Source organism: Carcharodon carcharias, chromosome 11 (genome assembly GCF_017639515.1).
Source record: "Carcharodon carcharias isolate sCarCar2 chromosome 11, sCarCar2.pri, whole genome shotgun sequence".
In the NCBI taxonomy this organism is placed as follows: domain Eukaryota; kingdom Metazoa; phylum Chordata; class Chondrichthyes; order Lamniformes; family Lamnidae; genus Carcharodon; species Carcharodon carcharias.
Window position 1 is genome coordinate 58212685 of NC_054477.1, and position 25838 is coordinate 58238522.

Sequence of the window (25838 nt, forward strand, 5' to 3'; positions counted from 1 at the left end):
ATTGCATAAACTTGCTTGTATTCCTTTGAGTATAGGAGATTGAGGAGTGTCCTGACAGAGTTGTTTAAAATGTTAAAAAGGATTTTGTGGGCTAGATCCTGAGAAGCCATTTCATTTGGTGGAGGAATCAAGAATAAGATAACATAATCTTAAAACTAGAGCTAGGCCATTCTGAAGTGAAATCAGGAAGCACTTTTCCATACGAAGGATAGTAGAAACTTGGAATCCCCTCCCAAAACATCTGTAGATGGAAAGGCATTTGGAGCTTTTGTGATTGAGATTTTTGTTGGGCATGGGTATCAAGGGATATGGTGGAAAACTGGAGTTCAACTCTAAATCAACTGTGATATAATTGAATAGCAAGTAGGTCTGAGGTGCTGAGTGGCTAATCCTGTTCCTATGACTTAATAATCTGTCCTTTTATATTAGTATCCATATTGTTATTACGATGGATAATTGTGCCATTGAAAAATGGGACAAAATCAGGTGTCCCGTTCCCTCCAGTAACTGCACATTATTCACAATAAAAATAATGTGCAATTAAGGCTCACTAGCCTTAGAAACACACAACTAAATATGATTGAGCACCTCCACTAGTTTTACAATAATAGTACTCAACCTGTGGTTTTTTAAATACATGTTGTTCATAGAGCCTCTGAAACATTTCCCAGTACTTACCAACCACAGCTGTATACTGAATTTCCAAATGCTAGGAAAGATTGCACAGCTTCATGTTTTCTGTTAGTTGATAGCTCAGCATGTAGAATTCATAAAGGTTGTATGTTGTTCCTAAATCCAGTCCAAATGAATCCAGGTTTCGGGTAGTTGGAATTATCTTTCCCATGTCTGACCTTTACTGTTGGTTTATCCACCTCACTACACTTTTTTAGTTATTTGGTGGTACAGAACTTGAGTATCGCTGAAAAAAGAGACTTTTTTTGTCAAAGCTTTTTGTCTTGTACTCAGGACAATTCACAAGAATTCCAAATATGAAGGGAACAACAATTTATACCATATGAGAAGAGAACGCTAGTTGATTAACAAGTGGACTCTGGTAGAGGTGTTGCCATGGAGAGTGCACCAGTTGACGGTGACTGACAGTTAACTGCCAAGCATTGTTTGAAATTTAAACCAGGCACCTTGACTCTGGTCAAGGCATTGCCCTGAGGAATGAACCAGCGAATGGCTGTCACTTAATTTGTTTACCTGAAACAGGTGGCATGTGTATACATGTTCCTTGTGTTTGCAAAGAACAGGGCCCTGTGTATTAATATATGTAGCTTCCAATACATGCAAATGTGCCACACTGCGAGCCCAACTGACAATCTTAAGTTAGTTGTCAGCGTAATTCTTAGCACACTGAGGATTGTTTAGCAAATGTTATCCAATCGCAGAATTGCATCTAATGTTGGAGCCTGTGTTTTGAATTTTGCAAGCACACATGATATATATGACAGGGTTCGTCCTCACAGCCCGCTGCATCTGCGCATGTATGGGCTGCCCAAGACACACAAGAGTGATGTCTCTTTACCCTCATCTTATGTATGACCGGTTCTGCACAACATGGCGACCAAATGGTTGGGCGAATTGTTACGACCAGTTTTGAGCAAGTTTTCCACATACAGAGTGAAGGATTCCTTTACGTTTACAAAGACCACACAGAACTTGCATATTGATAGCAAAGCTGTGTCCACATACTCATTAGACATTGCTAACCTATTCACACTTAATGAAGCCATAGATATTTCCACTGCAGCACTATATCATGGTAATCTAGACCCATCACCATTGTGTGAATCAGTATTCATTGAACTTATGAACTTAACAACTCGCGCAGTTGAGTTCAGTCTTAATGACACCATGTATGCCTAAATAGATGGTGTTGCCCTCTAGGCCCAGTTCTGTCAAACCTCTTTGTTGGGCTCCATAAGAAATGTGTCTTTGATGGAATTGCACCTAACCTCCTACCCCCTTGCATATTTCTGCTATGCAAATGATAAGTTTGTTATATTTAAATCTGCAGCTGCATGTCATAATTTCCTTACATGTCTTAATGTGCTCCATCCTGTGCATAATTCACCATTGAAATGGCAAATTTCAAATGAACTCCCTTTCCTTGACATACTAGTTGAGAAATCTGCCAGGGGTTTCGCTACCACGGTCTACTGCAAGCCTACCTTCACTGGTTAAAATACACGTTGGTATTCTTAGTTATATATGCTATAAGATTGGCCTTATTGACAATCTCATAAATAGGGCATGAGCCATTTGCTCACCATGCAAGCTTGATGCTGAAATAGGGCACATCAAAGGCATCCTGTGGGATAATGGCTGCCCTGATCAGATCATTTTGCACTGTATATCATGTAAACTCATGAATGACCATCACTTTTAGCACTGAAAATTGCCTAGTCTACCTCAGATTAACCTGGAAAGGCAAGGTATATCAAAATAGCTGTTTCATGCTGCTACTGTGCAGTATCAACATGAGTGATATTCACCGCTAGCAGGATGCTGCCGTCAAGCCAAAAAGACGTTCACACAAATGGGTAATGTGTTATATGAATTTCAGTGCCAATGTGATGCTAGGTGTGTAGGCCATACATCCCAAAGACTGGTGGATCATATCAAACATCATGCCCCTTCCGCTGTTCTCAAAGGTCAAGGTACACACTGAAGCCAACCAGCCTGTCCTCCACTGATTGGAGTCATACTTAGCACAAAGGAATTGTTTGAAGGCCAATCATTTCAGCCCCAGGACATCATTGCAGGAGTTCCTCAGGATAGTGCCCAAAGATTAACCATTTCAGTTGCTTCATCAATGGCCTTCCCTCCATCTTAAGGTCAGAAGTGGGCATGTTCACTGATGATTGCACGGTATTTCAGTGCCAGTCACAATTCCTCAAAAACTGAAGCAGTCCATGCTTGCATGCAACAATACCTGGCCAATAATCAGGCTTGGGCTGATAAATGTTAAGTAACATTGCACCACCCAAGTGTCAGGCAATGACCATCTCCAACAAGAGAGAAACTAACATCTCCCCTTGACGTTCAGCAACATTACCATTGCTGAAATCCCCACCATAACATCCTGGAGGGTCATGATTGACCAGAAACCTAAGTGGACCAGCTATATAAATAACTGCAGCTAAAAGAGCTGGTCAGAGACTAGAAATTCTGCAGTGAGTCACTCACCTCCTGACTCTCCAAAGCCTTTCCACCATCTGCAAGACAAAAATCAAGAGTGTGATGAAGTATTTTCCACTTGCCCAGATGAGTGCCGCTCCAACAATACGCAAGAAGCTCAACACTGTTTAGGACAAAGCAACCCACCTACTACCTTAAATGTTTCCTCTCTCCATCACCAATGGACAGTGGCAACAGTGTGTACCTTCTAAGGTGCATATTCTGTGCTATGTGGGAACAGCAGGACCCTTTCCATGTACTGGACAACAATTTGTGTCAAGTTATAGCAGCTTGAGCCCGGGGTTTTGGAACTGGAGTAGCAGCTGCTGTCTGAGGTTGATGGCTTCATGAATAGCACATTTATCGATGTGGTCACCCTGCAGCTTAAGGTTATGCAGGAAGACAGGGAATGGGTGACCACAAGACATTCAAGAAGAAACAGACAGGTAGTGCAGGAGTCCCCTGAGTGCATTCCACTCTCCAACCAGTATTCCATTTTGAATACTGATGAGAGTGATGGTTCATCTGGAGAGTGCAGCATGGGTGGTTCTGCTGTACACAGAGGTACAAGGGAAAGACTGGAAGAGCAATAGTGATAGGTGATTCGATATCCTATCGACAGGTGTTTCTGCAGCTACAGATATGAATCCAGGATAATTGCCTTCTTGGTGCCAGGGTCAAGGATTTGCTTAATGCCTTCAGAGCATCCTGAGGAGGGAAAACGATCTGCCAGCAGTCGTGGTCCACATTAGTACAGACAAGGCAGAAAGAGGGATGCGGTCCTGCAATCAGAATTTTGGGAGCCAGGTAGAAAATTAACAAGTGGGATCACAAAAATATTAATTTCCTGATTACTCCCTGTACCACAAGCAAGTGAGTATAAAAATAAGATAAAACAGGTGAATATGTGTCTGGAAAGATGGTGCAGGAGAGAGGGCTTTAGATTCTTGGGACATTAGGACCGGCTCTGGGGGACATGGAACCTATACAGGCTGGGCAGGTTGCACCTGAACAGAGCAGGACTGAATTCCTTGTGGGACAATTTGCTAGTGTTATTTCAGAATGTTTAAACTAATCTGGCAGGGGTGTGGGAACCAGAAAGAAAATGAGAGGAATACCAAGATGCACAGAACACTGTGAGAGACAGATAACACTAAAGTAGGGAATAAGAAGTTATTAGGTGGGGTCAGAGAAAGGGAGAAAGTAAAAGTCTAAGTCAGGGATAACGTGCATCTACTTGAATGCATGGAGTGTGGTAAATAAAATTGGTGTGTGTTATGATCCCAGCTGAGGTTATCCCTGGGCAAGCCTGATCCCAGATGGGACCCAGCTTGATAGTTCCTAACTTTTGTTTGTTTAGATACGTGGAGAGTGGCTACTGAACAGAGTTGCCTGATGGACTTTTAACAAAAGAATAAAACATTTATTAAACAAGAAAAGATGAACTGTATTACAATACTCCTTCACCCACAACTATACCTTTACAGATATACAGATTTGTAAGCACAACACGTTACGAAAGCTACCTAATACTCTAATGTGCATATTAAGTACACAGTCCATGTACCAATAGACACCCTGTGATCAGACACACCACACTCTGAAATCAAGTGACAGATGCCACCTCAACCAGATGCTATGGATCTCTCCGCAACTTCCCCCAGATGCTTGGCACACCCTGAGCCAACTGGTCTCACTGCACTCTGTCTTTTACACGAGGGTTTCCAATCTCCACTTTACAAGACCTCCCCTTGGAATAGTCTCTCAAAACGACACTTTGTCACAGATTCCTTCCGCAAGGGTTCACCAGCAGGGTTTCGAACTCTTCTTCCGATGTTCCTCTCCCCGGGTCACCACATGCATTCAAGCTCTCACCGACTGAGCCATCAACATTACCACTGCTTCACATGCCCATAGCAAAGAGTTACAGACTTCCAGTTGTTTCTTTGGAGCTTCTTGCCTCTTGCAAGCTGTTCTCGCTTTAAATCTGCTTTCTGTAGCTTGAAGCTTAGAGTGTTTCTCTGCCCCTCATTCTTAACTTCACTTAGGACCTTTTCCAGATTCCTGTCCTTCCCTTGACTAGAAGGTCTGCTTGGAACTTTCCCCTGTTTTGCTCCTCTGGATTTTGGTGTCTTTTCTTTAGCTTGGGACTGGTTATTTGTCCCCTTTGCTCCAGTCTCTCCTGGCAGCTACTTTCAAAACCAACTGAACTCAAACAGCTTCCAAAATCAAACTGCTGCTTCTCCTCTTCTGTGTGTGTCTGTGGGAGGGACCTGCCTCTCTGGACCCCTTGTTTGTTTAATCTAGTTGCAACAATCATAAAAAAGCAGCATTATAAACTCAGGCACCTTTTTAAAGTGAAACTAAAACTCAATTTGACCTTTTCTCAACAGACACACACATACAAAAATACAAATCAAACTTCAACATTAAAGCTAAGACTCATTCCTAACACCCACAAATACAGATATAACTTACTTAAATTGTCTCTATTTCCTAATATGAGTTACAGGCACAGACTGACCTGGCTCAAAGAAGGGCAGGACTAGGTGTTAAATATTCTTGGATATAAGATGTTAATGAAAGATAGGAAAGGAAGAAAAAGGGGGAAGTGGCAGTATTGATTAACCATTGCAGTACTGGGGAGATATAATGTCCCAGAGGGGTCAAGAACAGAATCAATTTGGCTAGAGCTAAGGGACAAAAAATGTGCAATTACATTGAAGTCCATAGTCTGCCAAATAGTGGGAAGGATGTAGAGGAACAAATCTGCAAGGAAATTAGAGAGGCGCAAGAATTATAGAGCAGTTATATTGGGGGATTATAATTATCTGAATATAGACTGGGATAGTGGTAGTATAACAGGCAGAGAGGGCCATAGCTCCTAGAGTGTGTTCAGGAAAATTTTCTACAGCAGTATGAGAAAGGAGACACTACTAGACTGGTTCTTGGGAAGGAGGTGGGCCAAGTAGATTGTGTTAGTAGGAGAACATTTAGTGGAGTGATCATTGTATCTTAAGTTTTATGTTGGTTATGGAAAAGGACAAAGATCAATCCAGAGTAAGAATAACTGGGGGAAAGCCAACTTCAATTGGGTAAGAATGGATCTGGGCTAGATAAATTGGAGTTAAAGGTTGGCAGGAAAAACATAACTGAACAATGGGCTACCTTCAAAGAAGAAAGAGTTTGGGCAAAGTCAAGGTATATTTTCTCAAAAGGGTAAATTGATCCAGAGCTCCCTTCATGACAAAAGAAACAAGTTAAGATGGAGAAGAAAAAGTGTGCTTATGACAAATGTCAGGCGGTTAATACAATGGAGAGCCAGGCTGAATATAAAAACTTCAGAGGGGAAGTGAAAAAGCAAATGAGAGGGGCAAAGAGAGAGTATGAAGAGAGAGTGACAACTAATATAGAAGACTTTGACACTCCCTTCTATGGGCATGTAGATGGTATAAGGGTGGTTTTAGAAAAAAAAGGATTGGGACCAATTAGGGATTTGCACGTGGAGGCAGGGGGGCATAGCTGAGTTATTAAATACCTTGCATCTGTCTTTACCAAGGAAGAAGATGCTACCCATGCCACAGTGAAAAAGGAGGTAATTAGTACACTAGAAGGGTTTAAAATTGTTGAAGAGGATGTATTGGATAATCTGTCAGCACCTAAAGTTGATAAGGTACCAGGCCAGATGCGATGCATCCAAGGATACTGAGGGAATAGTGTGGAAGTTGTGGAGGCACTGGTCATAATTTTCCAGTCTTCTTTAGACTCAGGGGTGGTGCTAGTGGACTGGGAAATTGCAAATGTCACACCCTTGTTCAGAAAGGGGTGTGACGTTAAGCCCAACCACTACAGGTCAATCAGTTTAACTTCAGTGGTAGGGAAGCTTCTAGAAACAATAATTTGGGACAAAACTAATAGTCACATGGACAAATGCAAGTTAATTAAGAAAAGCCAGCATGGATTTGTTAAGGGAAAATTGTGTTTAACTAATTTGCTGGAGTTTTTTGAAGAGGTAATAGAGAGGGTTGATAGGGCAATGCTGTTGATTTGGTCTACATGGACTTCCAAAAGGCATTTGCTACAGTGAAGCACAACAGACTTGTGAACAAAGCTGTAGCCCGTGGAATAAAAGGGAAAAAAAAGCAACATAGATACAAAATTGGTCGAGTGACAGGAAAAGAGTAGTGGTTACTGGATGTTTTTCAGATTGATTGAAGGTTTGTAGTGTGGTTCCCCGGGGGCTAGTATTGGGATCCTTGCTCTTCCTGATATATATTAATGACCCAGACCTTTGTGTATGGGGCATGATTTCAAACTTTGCAGATGATGCGAAACTTGGAAGCATTCTGAACTGTAAGGAGGATAGAGTAGAACTTCAAAAGGATATAGGTAAGTTGGTGGAATGGGTGGGCAAGTGGCAGATGAAGGTCACTGCGGAGAAGCGTGAAGTGATTCGTTTTGTTAGGAAGAACATGGAGAGACAATATAAAATAAAGGATACAACTCTAAAGGGGGTGCAGGAGCAGAGGGACATGGGTGCATATGTGCATAAGTCATTGATGGTGGCAGGACAGGTTGAGAAAGCAGTGAAGAAAGCATACAGTATCCTCTGCTTTATTAATAGGGGCATAGAGTACAAGAGCAAAGAGATTATATTGAACTTGTATAAGACACTAGTTTGGCCTCAGCTGAAGCATTGCATCCAGTTCCGGATGCTGCACTTTAGGAAAGATGAGAAGATATTGGAAAGAGTACAGAAAAGATTCACAATAATGCTTCCAGGGTTGAAGAACTTCAGTTATAAAGATAGTTGGAGGGGTTGGACTGTTTTCCTTGGGGAAGACTGAGGAATAATTTCATAGAGGTATTCAAAATCATGAACGGCGTGGACATAGTAGATAGGGAAAAACTGTTCCCACTCAGGAAAGGATCAAGCACGAGAGGGCACAGATTTAGTAATTGGCAAAAGATGCAAAAGCGACAAGCAGCTTGAGAAATAACTTTTTCACGCAGCGAGTGGTTAAGGTCGAATGCGCACTGCCTGAAAGTGTGGTGGAGGTTTAGTCGGAGCATTCAATTTGGAATTACACTGTTTTCTGAAAAGAAAGAATGTTCAGGGTTACAGGGAGAAGGTGGAGGAGTGACACTAGGTGAATTGCTCATTCAGAGAGCCTGTGCAGACTAGATAGGCCGAATGGCCTCCTGCACTGTACCAATTCTGAAATTCTGTAATCTACAAGTTGTGCTGCAGCAGCTAGCCAAGGCTTCTGGATAGCAGCTTCCAAACCTGTGACCTCTACCAGCTAGAAGAAGAAGGGCAGCAGAGACATGGGAACACCACCTGCAGGTTCCCCTCCAAGCCACACACCATATTGACTTGGAACTATATTGCCATTCCTTTACTGTCACTGGGTCAAAATCCTGGAACTCCCTCCCTAACAGCACATGGACTACAGTGTTTGAAGAAGGTGGCTTCCTACAACCATCTCGAAGACAATTAGAGATAGGCAATGAATGCTGGCCTTGCCAGCCACATCCATATCCCATGAATGAATTAGAAAAAAAATCTCTGCTTGACTCTCTGCTTTTTGCATCTGCTAGTTCATTTCAGTGTAAAAACTGATGAAAAACAAACATAATTGAATGTAAGAAGTCAAAGGAAGAATATTATTGAAAAACACTATTAAAATTGTCTCTATTTTTGACAAGTATTTCACGTTTTGTTGTCTTCCAAGCAGGAATACTTTAATTTTGCCTAAGTTTCTTTTACTAAGTTCAGTAACCATTTGTTAATAAAAGCGTGAGATTACATCGCTCTTGCCTCAGGATCAGAAGATCTTCAGTTCATGTGCCCAACTTGGAGTAGAATCTTGACCAATACTTTGGTGCATTGCTAAAGATATGCCGCATTGTCAGATGTTGTCTTTCAGACAAGGCCTTAAACTGAAGCTCCATGTTAAGTGGTAGATCAGTTACACGGAGATAATAGATCCACTGATACTATTTGAATAATAGCAGGGGATCTCTCTTGTTGTCATAGCCTTCCATGGATATCTCCACCAATTTTGGAAAAGTCCAATCGCCGACCTCATTTTTGTGAAATTGCTGTGCTTGGCTTGTTTGTCTACATAATAGTGACATCACTCAAGTTAATCATTGGTAGTGAAACAAATTACAATTTCTTGAAGATGTAAAAGTTGTTAGATAAATGTGAGTTTTTTTTTAATAAGTACATTACAAATAACAATACTTCATGTCCAAAATAATAAGATAAGCCCCCATCCTTTATTTTTAATTGCCTGTAATGTTAAATGTTTTAAAATGTGAATGTGTTTTATAATACTAAAATAAATAATTCCACAGCAACTATGATGTTCGTGTTGAGCCTTAACATGGATCCACCCTCTCATCTCTATATGTTAGCTTCATAGCTGTGAGTTTCTATTACAAATGGGAAAGAAAACAGCCCAGTGCCTGTTTGGAATGAAAGTTTACATTAAGTTTTGAAATTATTCGATCAGATCTAACATAATGTTTTAATTTTCAGTCAAAAGCCATGAAGTTGTATGAAGCCTGTCTGACGCTTCTGCAGGTTTATTCTAAGAACAGCTTAGGCAGGAAACGGACTGATGTAGCAGCAGAAGAAGAGCAGTATCAAGACTTGTTGCTCATTATGGAACTTCTGACTAACCTCCTATCAAAGGAGTTTATAGACTTCAGTGACACAGGTATGCATTAGCGTTTGTGTACAATAACAACCAAGAACTCTATGATAGTACAATGTGATTTATTTATTATTGGAGGTTTTCACATGCAGAGTGCTTCTAACTCATGAATACCACATGTATAAATTATGAATACCTTTGACAGTGTAAAATTCCAATAATGCACAATAATTCAATATTAAAATTTGTCCCAAAAGTGTATTTACATTTTGGAATACATGTTAAGAGTGAGGCCATGATGAGCTGCTACATTGCTTAGGACTGAAATTAACACACATGGAATTTAATATTGTGCTTTTGAAAGCAACTATAATATTTGCTATATCTGGGAATACTATAAAGCTGCTTTGGTAAGGAGTGGTACAAAGTAGTGGTATCTGGATTCAGGTTCACCATCTCCCAAGCTACTAATCTCTGCAGTGCCACTTGGAGGAAGAGGAGAAAAAACCTTGTCAGGCTACTGTTATCACAATATTGTGGAGGTAATTCAGAATGACCAGTGGTAGAGGGTTGAAAGCCGATCCACCAACCCATCCTTGCATTCACACTGCTGTATCTTGTAATTTTGAACTTATAAAACTATTGTTGTGTGGGTGGAGGAGCATTGTTTCTGATTTTTGTTGTTTTAGGGCTCGTGTATTGCTATTATTCTCAGCAATGTTGTCCAATGTTGGAACTGCAGGACACTTGTAAATATTAACTCTTGGAATAAGGAGATGGAAGGGGAAAGGGGAGTTTTTAGCTTTATCATCAGATCTGAGAAGTCATTGTGAAAATCTCCTAGTGACAACTGTTCCTGAAATACATAAAATTCATATTTTTTTAAAACGGTATTTGGGAAGTTAAATTAACTAATTTTGCTTTTTAATTCACTAATGAAAAACAAAAGAATCGTTTTCAAAGTTTCTCGGTCTTCCGGCAAGTGATGTGCCGTACAAAATTACAGTAGTGTCCTCCGGGATTGTTAAAACTAAAAATGTTATATGCAGGCTTATGTCTCACCAAGCCCACCAACATATATTGTATACTTCAGTGACTGTTGATCACTAAATAAGTGGCTTAAAAGAAGCACTCTTTTACTTTGTATTTTCTATATAGATGAAGTATTCCGTGGGCAAGAATCTGGACAGCCTGGAAACAGATCAGTGTCAGCTGCTGATGTAGTCCTTTATGGAGTGAATATTGTACTGCCACTTATGTCACAAGACTTGCTAAAGGTAAAGTGTATTTTTAATATGAATGTTTATTGCAAGGGGAATGAAATATAAAGGTAGGGAAGTTTTGCTACAATTGGATAAGACGTTAGTGAGAACACATCTGGAATACCATGTACAGTATTATTGAGAGAGGATATAGTAGCATTAGAAGCAGTTCAGAGAACTTTCACCCAACTGATTCCTGGGATGAAGGGGTTACCTTATGGGGAAAAGTTGGACAGGTTGGGCCTGTATCGTTAGTGTATAGAAGAATGAGAAATGACCTTGTTGGAACATATAAGATCCTGAGGAGACTTGACTGGTGCTGAAAGGATGTTTCCCCTTGTGGGGAGAGACTAGAACCAGGGGACATGATTTAAAAATAAGGGGTCTCCTATTTAAGACAGAGATGAAGGGAATTTTTTTTCTCTGAGAGTCATTGATCTGTGGAATTTTCTTCTCTCAGAGAGAAGTGGAGACAGGGTCACTAAGTATTTTTAAGGCTGAGTTAGATATATTCTTGATTGACAAGGGAATCAAAGGGTTTAGGGGTACTCAGAAATGTGGAGTTGAGGCCACAATCAGATCAGCCATGATCTTGTAGAATGGCAGAGCAGCCTCGAGGGGCCGAATTGCCTACTGCTCCTAATTCATATGTTAATATAATGACATAAGTGGAAAATAAGGAACCACAATCCCTTTTCTAATTCATACAAACTGGAGACTTGTAGCAAATTTTCGTAGTTTGTTAGAGTGTAGAACGGTATGGATGAAAAGAACCGTACACCTTGTTTCAGTAATTATAGAATTTAAAAACATCAAGTCATGAGAGCATATGGAAATAGGGAGGTGATAGTGGATGGTTGTAATTGGTAAATATAGTTCTGGGAAATGTTATGGTAGAAGTGTTCTTGGGCTTTGGACAATTCTATTCAATGTGTATTATGTTAGATTCATATTTTCAACAATTTTTTTTTGCCTTGACAGTTTCCATCATTGTGTAACCAGTATTACAAATTAATCACCTTCATTTGTGAAATATTTCCTGAGAAAATACCACAGCTTCCTGAAGAACTTTTTAAGAGTCTTATGTACTCTTTAGAATTGGGCATGACCTCGTATCCTTTTACTGCTATTAGAATGTCTGATTTGTAAGAATTACAACATTGACATAAAATGTTTGGCTTGGTTTATATCTTGGATTGATCTGATGGTTTGGGACAGTGATGATTGCTGCAGTCTGCGAGTTTGTGTTTTGTATAGGCACAGATCTGTCTCAGATATTTTTCTCTCCAGAAACTACAAGAAGAGTAGCACATGTAATGTTCCACAAGTAACCATCAGTAGTTTCACCCTTATCTATGGCTAAAGTCCAGTTTTTATTTTTGAGATTAAGGTGGAAACCCTCAAGCATTGGATAATTCCTTTTACTGGACTTATGTGAAACTGTAATTTTTTTAGTAGTTAATAGAATAGAAATTGGGTGACAGTTAAATAACCACTTAAATAATATTGTGGATTCAGTGTCTTTGAAGATTTCTGTGTATTATTGAAGATGAACATGAGCAGAGCCCAATTTATTACTATGATTCCAGGAGCTCTGATGATTAATCTATATATCTTGCTTTACTATATTCATGGCACATTTTGAATTATAATTTTGATATATTTGTTCATTCACAGAATAGATCCTATTTGAATTTTTCACATGTATCTTGTTTCTTTAAACTGCATATAAGGAAATAGATAGCTGGATGGAAGTTCTGCATCTTTCCTTAACCCTTTCCTTTAGGATGACATCTGAAGTTTCCCAACTCTGTTTGGAAGCCCTCACACCTTTAGCTGAAACATGTGCCAAGGCACAAGAAACAGAATCACCACTCTTCGCTGCAACCAGACATTTTCTTAAGGTACAACTTATATTACTGAAATGCCAGTAATTTCTGATCACATTTTGTGTGGTTATGGTGTAAATAGGAAATCGTAGTGAATTGTTTTTAAATTGCTCATATCCAAGCGACTTAAATTGACCATCTTATTTTTTGATCACTGCATGTCTATTCATTGAGAAAGCACTTTTAATCTTGTGCTCTGTGATTAAAATTCTGCTTGTAGTGAGGATATTTTTGCACTCTTTGATTACATTCTTTGATATTTGTTTATCCAACACTCATCATCGCACTGAGGGAAGTGGGAGTTGAAGTCACAGGCAAAATCAGTATAATGTGGAAAAATGTGAAATTGTCTATTTTGACAGGAAGAATAAAAGAGAAGCATATTACCTGAATGGTGAGAGATTGTAGAGTCTGAGATGCAGAGGGATCTGGGTGTCATAGCACATGAATTTGAAAAGGCTGGTATGCAGGTACAGCAAGTAAATTGGAAAACCAATAAAATGTTATCATTTATTGCGAGGGGAATTGAATACAAAAGTAGGGAGATTATGCTTCAGTTATATAGAGCACTAGTGAGACCACATCTGAAGTACTGTGTACAGTATTGGTCACCTTATTTAAGAAAAGATGTAAATGCTTTGTAAGCAGTTCAGAGAAGTTTTACCAGACTAATACCTGGAATGGGCAGGTTGTCTTATGAGGAAAGGCTGGACAGACTAGGCTTATATCCGCTGGGGTTTAGAAGAGTAAGAGGCGACTTGATTGAAACATATAAGATCCTGAGGGGACTTGACAGGGTGGATGTAGAGAGGATGTTTCCTCTTGTGGGAGAATCTAGAACTAGAAGTCACTGTTTAAAAATAATGGGTTGCCCGTTTAAAATGGAGATGAGGCGAAATTCTTTCTCTGAGAGGGTTATGAGTCTTTGGAACTCTTCCTGAAAAGGCGGTGGAAGCAGAGCCTTTGAATATTTTTAAGGCAGAGGTGGATAGATTTTTGGTAAGCAAGGGGGTGATAGATTATCGGGGACAGGTGAGATGCAGATTTGATATTACTTTCAGATCAGCCGTGATCTTATTAAATGGTGGAGCAGGCTCGGGTGGCCGAATGGCCAACTCCTGCTCCTTGTTCGTATGTTCTTATTACCTATCACTTTCATCTCAAATCACACAACAGTCATAGAAACATAGAAAATAGAAGCAGGAGTAGACCATTCAGCCCTTCGAGCCTACTCCGCCATTCATTATGATCTTGGCTAATCATCCAACCCAAAAGCCTGCTCCCGCTTTCTCCCCATATCCTTTGATCACTTTCTCCCCAAGAGCAATATCTAACTCCTTCTTGAAAACATACAATGTTTTGGCCTCAACTACTTTCAGTGGTGGCGAATTCTACAGGCTCTGGGTGAAGAAATTTCTCCTCATCTGAGTCCTAAATGGTCTACCCCGTATCCTCAGACTGTGACCCCTGGTTCTGGACTCCCCCACCATCGGGAACATCCTTCCTGCATCTATCCTGCCTAGTCCTGTTAGAATTTTATAGGTTTCTATGAGATCCCCCCTCGTTCTTCTGAACTCCAGCGAATATAATCCTAACCGACTCAATCTCTCTTCATATGTCAATCCCGCCATCCCAGGAATCAGTCTGGTAAACCTTCGCTGCACTCCCTCTATAGCAAGAGCATCCTTCCTCAGGGAAGGAGACCAAAACTGCATATAATATTCCAAGTGTGGTCTCACCAAGGCCCTGGATAATTGCAGCAAGACACCCTTGCTCCTATACTCGAATCCTTTCGCTATGAAGGCCAACGTACTATTTGCCTTCTTTACCACCTGTTGCACCTGCATGCTTACCTTCAGCAACTGGTGTACGAGGACACCTAGGTTTCATTGCACATTCCCCTCTCTCAATTTATAGCCATTCAGATAATCTGCCTTCCTGTTTTTGCTACCAAAGTGGATAGCCTCACTTTTATTCACATTATACTGCATCTGCCATGCATTTGCCCACTCACTCAGCTTGTCCAAATCACACTGAAGCATCTCTGCATCCTTCTCTCACTCACCCTCCCACCCAGCTTTGTGTCATCTGCAAATTTGGAGATATTACATTTCGTTCCCCTCACTTAAATCATTAATATATATTGTGAATAGCTGGGGTCCCAGCACCAATCCCTGCGGTTACCCACTGCCTGCCATTTGGAAGAAGACCTGTTTATTGCTACTCTTCGTTTCTTGTCTGCCAACCTCTATCCATCTCAATACACTACCACTAATCCCATGTGCTTTAATTTTACACGCTAATCTCTTATGTGGGACTTTGTCGAAAGCCTTCTGAAAGTCCGAATAAACCAGATCCACTGGCTCCCCCTCATCAACTCTACCATTTACATCCTTGAAAAATTCCAGTAGATTTATCAAGCATGATTTCCCTTTCGTAAATCCATGTTGATTCTGTCTGATTCTGCCACTGTTTTCCATGTGCTCAGCTATTAAATCTTTTATAATGGACTCTAGAATTTTCCCTATTACCGATGTCAGGCTGACTGGTCTATAATTCCTTGTTTTCTCTCTGCCTCCCTTTTTAAATAGTGGGGTTATATTAGCTACCCTCCAATCTGTAGGAACTGTTCCAGAGTCTATAGAATCTCGGAAGATGACCACCAATGCATCCACTGTTTCTAGGGCCACTTCTTTAAGTACTCTGGGATGTAGATTATCAGGCCCTGGGGATTTATCTGCCTTCAATCCCATCAGTTTCCCCAACACCGTTTCCCTACTAATACTGATTTTTTAAAAAAAATTTATATATAGCGCTTCCAGACAGGAATAAACAATTGTTGCAGTTCATCCATGTGCTCTTTGAATGTTTGCCATTGCCTATCCCCCGTCATCCTTTTAAGTAACATTTTCCAATCCATCATAGCCAACTCACGCCTCATACCATCTTGGTTTCCTTTATATAAGATTCAGGATCCCAGTCTCAGAATCAACTACATCACTCTCCATCTTGATGAAGAATTCTATCATATTATGGTCCCTCATCCCCAAGGGGCCTTACACAACTAGATTGCCAATTATTCCTTTTTCATTACACAGTACCCAGTCTAGGATGGCCTGTTCTCTAGTAGGTTCCTCAACGTATTGGTCCAGAAAACCATCCCGTATACACTCCAGGAATTCCTCTTCTACGGTATTGTTACTAATTTGATTTGCCCAATCTATATGCAGATTAAAGTCACCCATAATTACGGATGTTCCTTTATTGCATATGTCTCTAATTTCCCAACATCACCGCTACAGTTTGGGGTTCTATTTACAACCCCCACTAACGTTTTTCGCCCCTTAATGTTTCTTAGCTCTACCCATACAAATTCCACATCATCGGAGCTAATATCTTTCTTCACTATTGCATTAATTTCCTCTTTAACCAGCAATGCAACTCCACCGCCTTTTCCATTTTGTCTGTCCTTCCTAAATACTGAAAACCCTTGGATGTTCAGTTCCCATCCCTTGTCACCCTGCAGCCATGTCTCCGTAATCCTGGCTATATTGTACCTGTTTATATCTATTTGCGTGGTTAATTCATCCACTTTATTGCAAGTGGTCCTGGCATTAAGGCACAAAGCCTTAAGGCTTGTCTTTTTAACATTACTTGTCCTGTTCCCACTATTTTTCACTGAGGCCCTGTTTGATTCTTGCCCTTGATTTCTCTGCCTATCACTTTTCTTATTCCCCTTTCTGTCTTTTGTTCTTGTCCTTGATTCCCCCTCCTTTGACCCCTTGCATAGGTTCCCATCCCCCATTTTAGTTTAAACACTCCCCAACCACTCTAGCAAATATTCTCCCAGGACATCAGTCCCAGTCCTGCCTAGGTGTAACCCGTCCAGTTTGTATGGTCCCACCTCCCCTAGAACCAGTCTCAATGTCCTAGGAATCTGAAAACCTCCCCCTCACCCATATTTGTTCAGCCACGTATTCATCCGATATATCCTGCTGTTTCTACTCTGACTAGGGCGTGGAAACTGTTAGTGATCCTGAGATCACTATCTTTGAGGTCCTACTTTTCAACTTACTTCCTAACTCCCTATATTCTGCTTTTAGGACCTCATCCCTTTTTTTAACCTATGTCGTTTGTACCAATGTGTACCACGACCACTGTTCACCCTCCCCTTTCAGAATATCTTGTAGCCGCTCTGAGACACCTTAGCACCAGGGAGGCAACATACCATCCTGGAGTCTTGTTTGCCGCCACAGAAACACTTATCTACTCCCCTTACAATTGAATCCCCTATAATTATTGCATTCCCACACTTTTTACTCCTCCCCTGTGCAGCAGAGTCAACCGTGGCGCAACGAATTTGGCTGTTGCTGCTTTCCCCTGAGAGGCCATTCCCCCCCAACAGTATCCAAAGCAGTATGTTTGTTTTGCAGTGGAATAGCCACAGGAGATTCCTACACTGCCTGCTTAGTCTTCTTACTCTGCCTGGTGGTCACCTATTCCCTTCCTGCCTGTGGACTCTTAGTCTGTGGTGTGATCACCCCTCTATACTTGCTATCCACGATACTCTCCACCTCGTGGATGCTCCACAGTTTCCCCAGTCGCCGCTCCAGCTCCGAAACCCGGGTTTCCAGGAGCTGCAGCTGGAGACACTTCCCACACACATGCTGGCCCCAGGCACTGGAAATATTCCCAGCCTTCCACAAAGAGCAGGAGGAGCACACCATAGCTTTCAGCTCTCCTGCCATGATTTACCCCTTTAAATTAAATTAAACCTTTTGGAAGATACTTAATATCAAATAATATCAATTACTCTAGGGCCCTTCTTCCCTGCTCTTTGTTGTTACAGAATATAGCCCTTACAAATGATGAACCACAAAATAAGACCTTACAAACTATAAGCGATAAAAGTAGTCAATATTTACCCAACCATGCTCACAGTACTCAAAGGATCACCTTGTTCCCTCCTCACCGAACCCCCTTAGTCACCAAACTCCAACTTAAGCACTCTACTGCAGCCCAAAGCAGACAAAGTCAGCACTGTAAGATGGCCTGTTTTTATACTCTCTGCATCTAGTCTCTGAAAACCTGTTTAAGCCAGTTATCTAATTAACTAGTTGTAGCTGCAACCCTGTTTAAAAGCTGCCCTAAAACTCACCTCCTTCCAACCCAAACAGCAACTTTTAGTTAATTATTAAATTAAAGAAAGACTAGACTTTAGATAGAAATTAACCCTTAAATTCCCTCAGTCACCAAACTCCAAATTAAGCACTCTACTTCAGCCCAAAGCAGCACTCCTGTACAGACAAAGTCAGCACTATAAGCACAAACATGAATTACACAAATTTTATCTCTGAATTGGTGAGTTTGGATCATGGTTTTGCCTGGTTTCGAACCTGGGACTTTACGTGTGTGAGGCGAATGTGATAACCAGTACACTACAGAAACTTTGGGCAAGTCATGTGATCCCCACCTCAATTTTGTATTTTATAAAGGCTCTGCCTGCAACTAATTGCTCAGTTTGTTCTGTTCCTCCTGCTGTAAGCCATAGTAGTTAGCTTATGCTTTGCAAATGGACCTGGTCTTACCCAATCACAGATTGACCTAACCTGGGGATATCAGTCAAGGTGCCATGTCTATCATATTAAATTGGAGAGAAGTATCCGAATGTTTTATAGTTGTTGGTTTAATACTTCAGCAAAAGCAGCTATTATGAAAGCTATGATGCAGTTTGGCAATATTCTGAGATTATGCCAGCCTGTTCACAACCTTGGTATCATGTTTGACCCAGAGAAGAGCTTCCAATCTCATATCCATACCATCACTAAGACCGTCTATTTCCACCTCCACAGCTTCGCCTGACTTTGCCCCTGTCTCAGTTCATGCCTTTGTTACCTCTAGACTCGACTATTTCAATGCACTCTTGGCTGAGCTCCCACATTCTACCCTCTGTAAACTTGAGGTTATCTGAACTCTGCTGCCCATGTCTCAACTCGCAGCAAGTTCTGTTTCCCTATCACCCCCAGCTCCCGGTCAAGCAACATCTTGATTTTAAAAATCTCATCTTTGGTTTTCAAATCCCTTCATGACCTCACCCCTCCCTGTCTCTAATGTCCTCCAGCCCCACAAGGTATCAGTGCTCCTCTGATTCTGGCCTTCAGTGCACACGCAATTTTTATGTCCGCACAATTGGTGACTGTGCCTTCAGTTTCTTAGGCCCCAAGCTCTGAAATTTCCACTCTACTTCTTTCTACCTCGCTTTCCTCCTTTAAGACACACCATAAAACCTACCTCTTTGACCAAGCTTTTGGTCACCTGACCTAATATCTCCTTCCGTGGCTCAGTGTCATACTTTGTTTTCATGTGTGCCTTAGGACATTTCATTACTTTAAAGGTGCTATATAAAAATAAGTTATTGTAGATTGCTGCAAGCTACATTCTGTCTTCCAGGCAATTACATACATACTGTCTTGGACTTCAAAGTTCCAACTGTCAGCATGGTCAGGATGCTGGTTGTTAAAAAATACATAAACCAGTGACCTGCATTGCTCTAATTGACACTTATTCCAAATAGGTCCTTCAGTTCATTCTTGCATTCCAACTGACACATGGACTTGTAGCACCATTGTAGATAGTTCTTTAGTCTCTGGGGAATGTTCTGACTAGTACCATTTTAAGTGCCTACAATGCAGAACTAAAATCAGCTAGAGGAAGCCATGTGAATGAGTATGCTCCCTCCAAGAAATCTATTTGATTTTGAGAATTTGAATTTTCTATGCATCATTTTTGACCTAATCAATGTTTTGGTTTCAGCCAACCCCTTCAGAAGACATTGGCACTAAGTATTCAGCCAATTGACTGGACACGACGCATTCTGCTCAGTTGACATTGAAGATATTAACTTTTAGTATCTTTCTGATTTAAAATGGGAAGAGGGTGAGCAAATCTGCCTCTTACCCTCACATTTCAGATCAAATCTGCATTCTGGACCTGTTGGAGTTATCTATCTATGAGCTTTCTACTTTCATTTCTAAAGCTATGCAATACAAGAGTGAACTGTTAGTCACAGAGCTGTAACTGGTATTTCTAATAAAACGATTTGAGGTGGTGTATTAACAAAGAAGGACAACCACCAGGAAGCATATTGGGTTAAGTGCTGCACTTTTTCCCCATACAGTATATTAATATGCATATACTCTACTTATCTAGTGAGAAAATTTATCATAATGTGCTTGGAATGTATTTTCATTCTGTAGAGTTTGTCATTACAGCTCGTCTTTGATATGCTGGTATTGCAGAAGCACAATGCAGAACTTACTGATGCTGCAGGTGAAGCCTTCTACACACTAGTATGTCTGCATCAGGTAAAACTGCTTAAAAAACTGTTTCTCTGTCCCTTCCCATTTTCAAATTAACCAATTTCAGATTCAGTATATTTTATTTTCTTTGCTTTATGGGGGAAATTGATGAGACATTCCATGTATTGTTTCAACAGGCTGAGTATTCAGAATTAGTTGAAACCCTACTATCAAGCCAGCAGGATCCAGTTATATATCAACGATTAGCAGATGCCTTCAACAATCTTACTGGAAGCAGCACTCCCCCGACATTGGACCGCAAGCAAAGGATGGCCTTCCTAAAAAGCCTTAAAGACTTTATGGCAAATGTCGGTGGTCTTCTATGTGTTAAATAGACTTGAGCTGCAAACACCCTTGTTGAAGAATGCACTGTAAAGCATGGAAAATCAAAGTTGACTGAATTTTATACCTGTTTAAAGGCTGTTGCCTGCCATCTTGGATTTTAGGCTCTCAGGATATTTGGTCTAAGCCTACCACATTAAGACAGAAGGATGAACCCACCACTATTCAGTTGCCAGTATTTCTTAGCCATGATTTGTCATATAATCTAATCGTTTACTTAAAAAATGAATGAAAATAGTGTATTTTAGAAAATTCCAGTATGTGTGGATGAATGGGCACAGTGAATGGATCCAGTGCCTTTTCATGTCTGGTTTAAACCAGCTGCCCAAATGGCCAGATAAACTGTCTTATTGCTTATATTTGAACCCTTGCTTTGAGGGAATCACTGTAGACAAAATACACAGCTGTAAATGTTATGGCTGAAATGAGCTTTATTTTTTTTTCCAGCATATGGATTTATTTGTGACCTAAAGAAAACACCAAATTGTAGCGTTCGAAACTTGATTTTTTTTTCATATCAGGCAGTGATCACGTCGTACACAATACTTCAGATTCACTTTGTACTGCCTGCTATTCAGAATAAAATATATATTTTTGCTTCCCAACCGTGAATTTTAGGAATTGTAACCAGTTGCCTTATTTTCTGTAAATATGAAAACTTTGTGTTCTGAAACACCTGAAACTGGATTGCCAAAGTGGCAACTTTTGTGTTGTTTTTTTTCTTGTAATTTCCCCTTCCTCTAAAATGAAAAGTTTGTCATTGTTTGGTGTCAAAAGTACCTGTAGTGTTAACATTTACTTAAGAATGAAAATCGTCATTTTGGATACTAAAATTAAGTCATTTAAGTTCTACATTAAGGCTTAAAGGGATTTACTTTTTAAACAAAACAAAACTTTACACCTGAACTGTCACACTGCTAGGTTCTTGTGTCTTATTTGAGCAATAATGAATTCTAGGGTGTGAATTCTTTAATAATGTACACCAGGATAAACTGGGCATTAATTTAAAAAAAACTCTAGTTTATGCTGTTGCATAGTCAATCAAACTTTTAACACTTTTAGAATAAATGTAAATAATCTGTTGGCATTTTGTTTGTGACAAATTCGCCTTGACTAGCCTTTGGACAACAAATGACAATGTAGATACATAAGTAACTGCATATTATAATACTGCACGGTACATTCAGGATTCCAAAATGAAAAATAAAATTAATCAGGATGAGAGAGTTCTGAGTATGAACATGCAAATTAGTTTTAAAAATAGGGATGAAGTGAACAAAGCTTGTGGTCATACCATTTAATAAACGAAATAGAAAATGTATAGTAGGTCACTCAACACCTGAAAGAGAAAGATGGGTAACTTTTTGGATATGATCCAGTTTTAAGAAAGCCTCCATCTAAAATGTTCACTAATCTTTCCCTTTTCAGTGTTGACTTACTTGCTGTGCATTTTTATTTTTGGTATTGGTGGTTTTTCTGTTCACCCGAGAAGAGAGAGTATTCTCTTTGATGAACTTTGTACAGGTTGTATGTCAAAACTACTGAAAAATAATTGTACTTGGTTAAGTTTCTTTTCAGGCCAGCCAACAAGTGGAATTTTGTATGGGTCCCATAACACACTCAATTTAAAATAAAATTAAAGTAGCTAATGGAATTAAAGTTGCTGCATTTTTTGCTTTTCATTTTTTCTGGAATATGAAATCTAATCTACAGAGGAGGAAATAGAATACATTTGAGAGTCTCTGCAGACTGTTGTAGATCAGTTTTCTGTAGGGGACCTACTCCCAAACTCCAGGGCTCTTCAAATACTCTGTTTATGTTTGGGGGTTTTTCCCTTAGATGGGCAATGGCACAATTTACCACCCACTTTGTCAGGACTTCAAAACTCAATGTACAAAGCGAAGGTTATTCCATTTAACGAGGGAACATTTGACCCGGCATACTCTATATCTTCATTTTCAGCTACTTTGTTTATTTTAAATTAGGTTTGTACGGTACCAAATTCTGCGAGCTGGCCAGTAACATGGTTATAGAACATGTCAAGAATCATATTGATACATGCTTTTTTTTTGATTAGTCAAATTATTACAGCATGCCATGTTTGTACATCTATTCTCAGAAAAGATGAGTGATCAGTATATCACGCAGTGCTTGAGATGTGCATCCTATTTGGTGGCCCATATATTGAAATTTAACTTGCATATTTTATTCCCTTTCACCAGTCTCCCATTAAAATGCAGTAAATGTACAATACTGAATACTGCAATAATTTGAATCAATCATCCTTTGTTTTTAAATAAGCGCCATGGAAATTGGTGATATCCTTTTGGGTGCACTGAAAGATTGTGATATTTAAATAAATCAAGCTTGAAGGAGTTGCATGTATACAAGTTGTACATTGTAGGAAGACCAACAAAAATGCAGTTTCAACCAATTTAAGCACAAAATGCAGCTTAAAATATTGCCTAGCAAAAATGAGCATTGGCTTTTCCTGTTTTGTTCCCCAGACCCCTCCCCTTCATGTATTGTTCTGGAAGATGTAATCTGATGCAGTTTACCCATCAACAATGATTCTATTGGAATGCAAGATGAGATGATTATCAGCACACTGAAATAATGAACCTTAATCACCATATATGCTCTGTAGCAGAGTAACTATTCCTTGTGCAAATTTCATGTATACAAATTAGTGATAAGGCAATCTGGCTGTGTGTCTGAATTCTGCATTTCATATTACGAGATTAATGCAAATACATACTGAAGACCAAGATTCTTTTTCTGCTGTGATAGAATTAGAATCTATTGTGATAACTCAGACATAAAAAATGGGTGGTAGAGAAAGGGATGTAGTGTACAGATTTACTTAGCATTTGCTTAATGTTGTATTGTGTTTGAATTAAAGTTCAAAGGATGGTAGACTCATAAGTATTCTACACCCATAAAAATTTATATATTGAATATGCCATTTTATCATGTTATGCAAATAGCTTCTATTCTACACAAGGTTAAACTGCTGAAACTACTTTGTTGGCTAATTTAATCATAAAATTTAAATTAATCACAAAAGGTCAAGTTGTACTTAAGAAAACAATTAAAACTTGTATAAAAATAATTTATAGGTAAAGAATGTCTCTTCACTATTGGCTGTCATACTTTTGACATTTTTAAATAATGCCACATTTTAGTTGCAATTCCATGGTCATAGCCCTTATTCTGACCAGGAATATCCAGGACTGTTGAACCAAGTATTTAACTACGCTGTGAAATACTGCAGGTCAAGAAAAATAAAATACTCTGTCAATTGCTGCCATGTGACAACTACTGTGACCTTTTTAATTCATCTGGAATCTGTCTTGAATGAATCATAGCTTTTCTTGATGTGTAACCAGTTTGTGTGGTTATGCATAAGTTAATAGCTGTGATGCATTTAAATAATCAGTCTCATGTTTTGTGCATTGTTTTGTACTTTTTTGTGATTTATTTCGTCATGTTATATTAGATCCCTGATGTGTGCAAGCACCATTTTATGTACATTATTTTATAAAAATTTTGATCATTTAATTTTTTTAATTGCACATAGAAGGAATTGTAAAGAGTTGAGGATATGTTTTGGGGACATCTAACCTAAAATGTATCATATAAGTGTTCTTATAAAACTTTTTAATGTTTTGGTGCAGTTAAGTTCAGTACAAATTCTGACTATTGCATAGTCTACCCTTCTTGCATAGTACAAGATACATTTTTAAAAAGAAAAATACACATGGAATGTTTCTCTGTATATATGCGGTGACGACCAAATAAACTTTGGCTGCTGTTTAAATCATCTGTCACCAATAAAAATTAGTTTTGTTTCTAGGCTTGCTCACACATTGAAACCACAATAGGAGTTGAAACATTTTTAATCTATTCTGTGCTTTTTTTCCAAGCATGCAATGTGTCACTAGTTATAGTTAACACTACATTGGGGGTTAAAATATCAATTTTTAAAAATTCTTTCACAAGATGTGAGCATTGCTGACCAGGCCAGTATTTGTTGCCAATCCCTATTGCCCTTCCTTAAGAAGGTGGTGGTGAGCTGCCTCCTTGAACTGCTGCATTCTGTGTGGTGTAGGTACACTCACAGTGCTGTTAGGAAAGGCAGTGCTAGGATTTTGACCCAGCAACAGTGAAGGAATGGTGAGTTCCAAGTCAGAATGGTGTGTGGCTTGGAGGGAACTTGCAGTTGATGGTGTTCCCACGCATCTGCTGCCCTTGTCCTTCTAAGTGATAGAGGTTGTGGGTTTGGAAGGTGCTGTTCAAGGAGCCTTGGTGAGTTCCTGCAGTGCATCTTGTAGGTGGCACACACAGCTGCCATTGTGCGTCGGTGGTGGTGGGAGTGAATATTTAAGGTGGTGGGTGGGGTGCCAATCAAGTGGGTTGCTTTGTCCTGGGTGATGTCAAGCTTTGCGTGTTGTTGGAGCAACATTCATCCAAGCATGAGGAGAATATTCCATCACACTCCTAACGTGTCTTGTAGATGGTGGACAGGCTTTGGGAAGTCAGGAGGTGAGTTATGCACCACAGAGTCCCTGACCTAGACCTTTTGTAGCCACCAGCCACAACTGGCTGGTCCAATTCAGTTTCTGGTCAATGGTAACCCTCTATGTTGATGGTGGGGTATTCAGCAATTATATCATTTAAACACCATGGGGAGATGATCAGATTCTCTCTTGTTGGAGATGGTCATTGCCTGGGCATTTGTGTGGTATGAATGTCACTTGCCACTTATCAGCCCAAGGCTGAATGTTGACCAGATTCTGCTGCATATGGATACAGACTGCTTCAGCATCTGAGGATTTGCAAATGGTGCTGAACATTGTGCAATCATCAGCGAACATCCCTACTTCTGATCTTTATTATTGCTAGAACTTGGAGTATGATGAACATTGTAATGTAAAGCAGTTCTTTGGAACAGAATATTTTTGATTTGGTAGAATTCTTATTTTTCATGAATTTGACTTGAGGCAACTTTTGTGAACTCCTTTCAGCATCTAAGAAGTTTTGCCATTCATTAATTCTGTTTGACATTGAGTAAATTGATTCATGGCTTACGTAGGTATGAATTCATGTGTAAATATCAATTTATCTAGTAATGGC

General features: G+C 39.8%; 1 protein-coding gene across 2 annotated transcripts in view; it reads left to right on the top strand.

The window, feature by feature from the left end:
* xpo4 (exportin 4) overlaps nucleotides 1–24522 on the top strand; it is a 152262-nt gene extending 127740 nt beyond the window's left edge. For both annotated transcript variants that reach the window (XM_041199083.1, XM_041199084.1), the window contains 6 exons: nucleotides 9734–9914; nucleotides 11010–11128; nucleotides 12095–12225; nucleotides 12900–13017; nucleotides 20274–20366; nucleotides 20498–24522. In XM_041199083.1, the coding sequence (XP_041055017.1) occupies nucleotides 9734–9914; nucleotides 11010–11128; nucleotides 12095–12225; nucleotides 12900–13017; nucleotides 20274–20366; nucleotides 20498–20695 (840 nt within the window). In that variant the 3' untranslated portion in view covers nucleotides 20696–24522. The remainder of the gene's footprint in view (nucleotides 1–9733; nucleotides 9915–11009; nucleotides 11129–12094; nucleotides 12226–12899; nucleotides 13018–20273; nucleotides 20367–20497) is intronic.
* Nucleotides 24523–25838: the final 1316 nt, after the last annotated feature.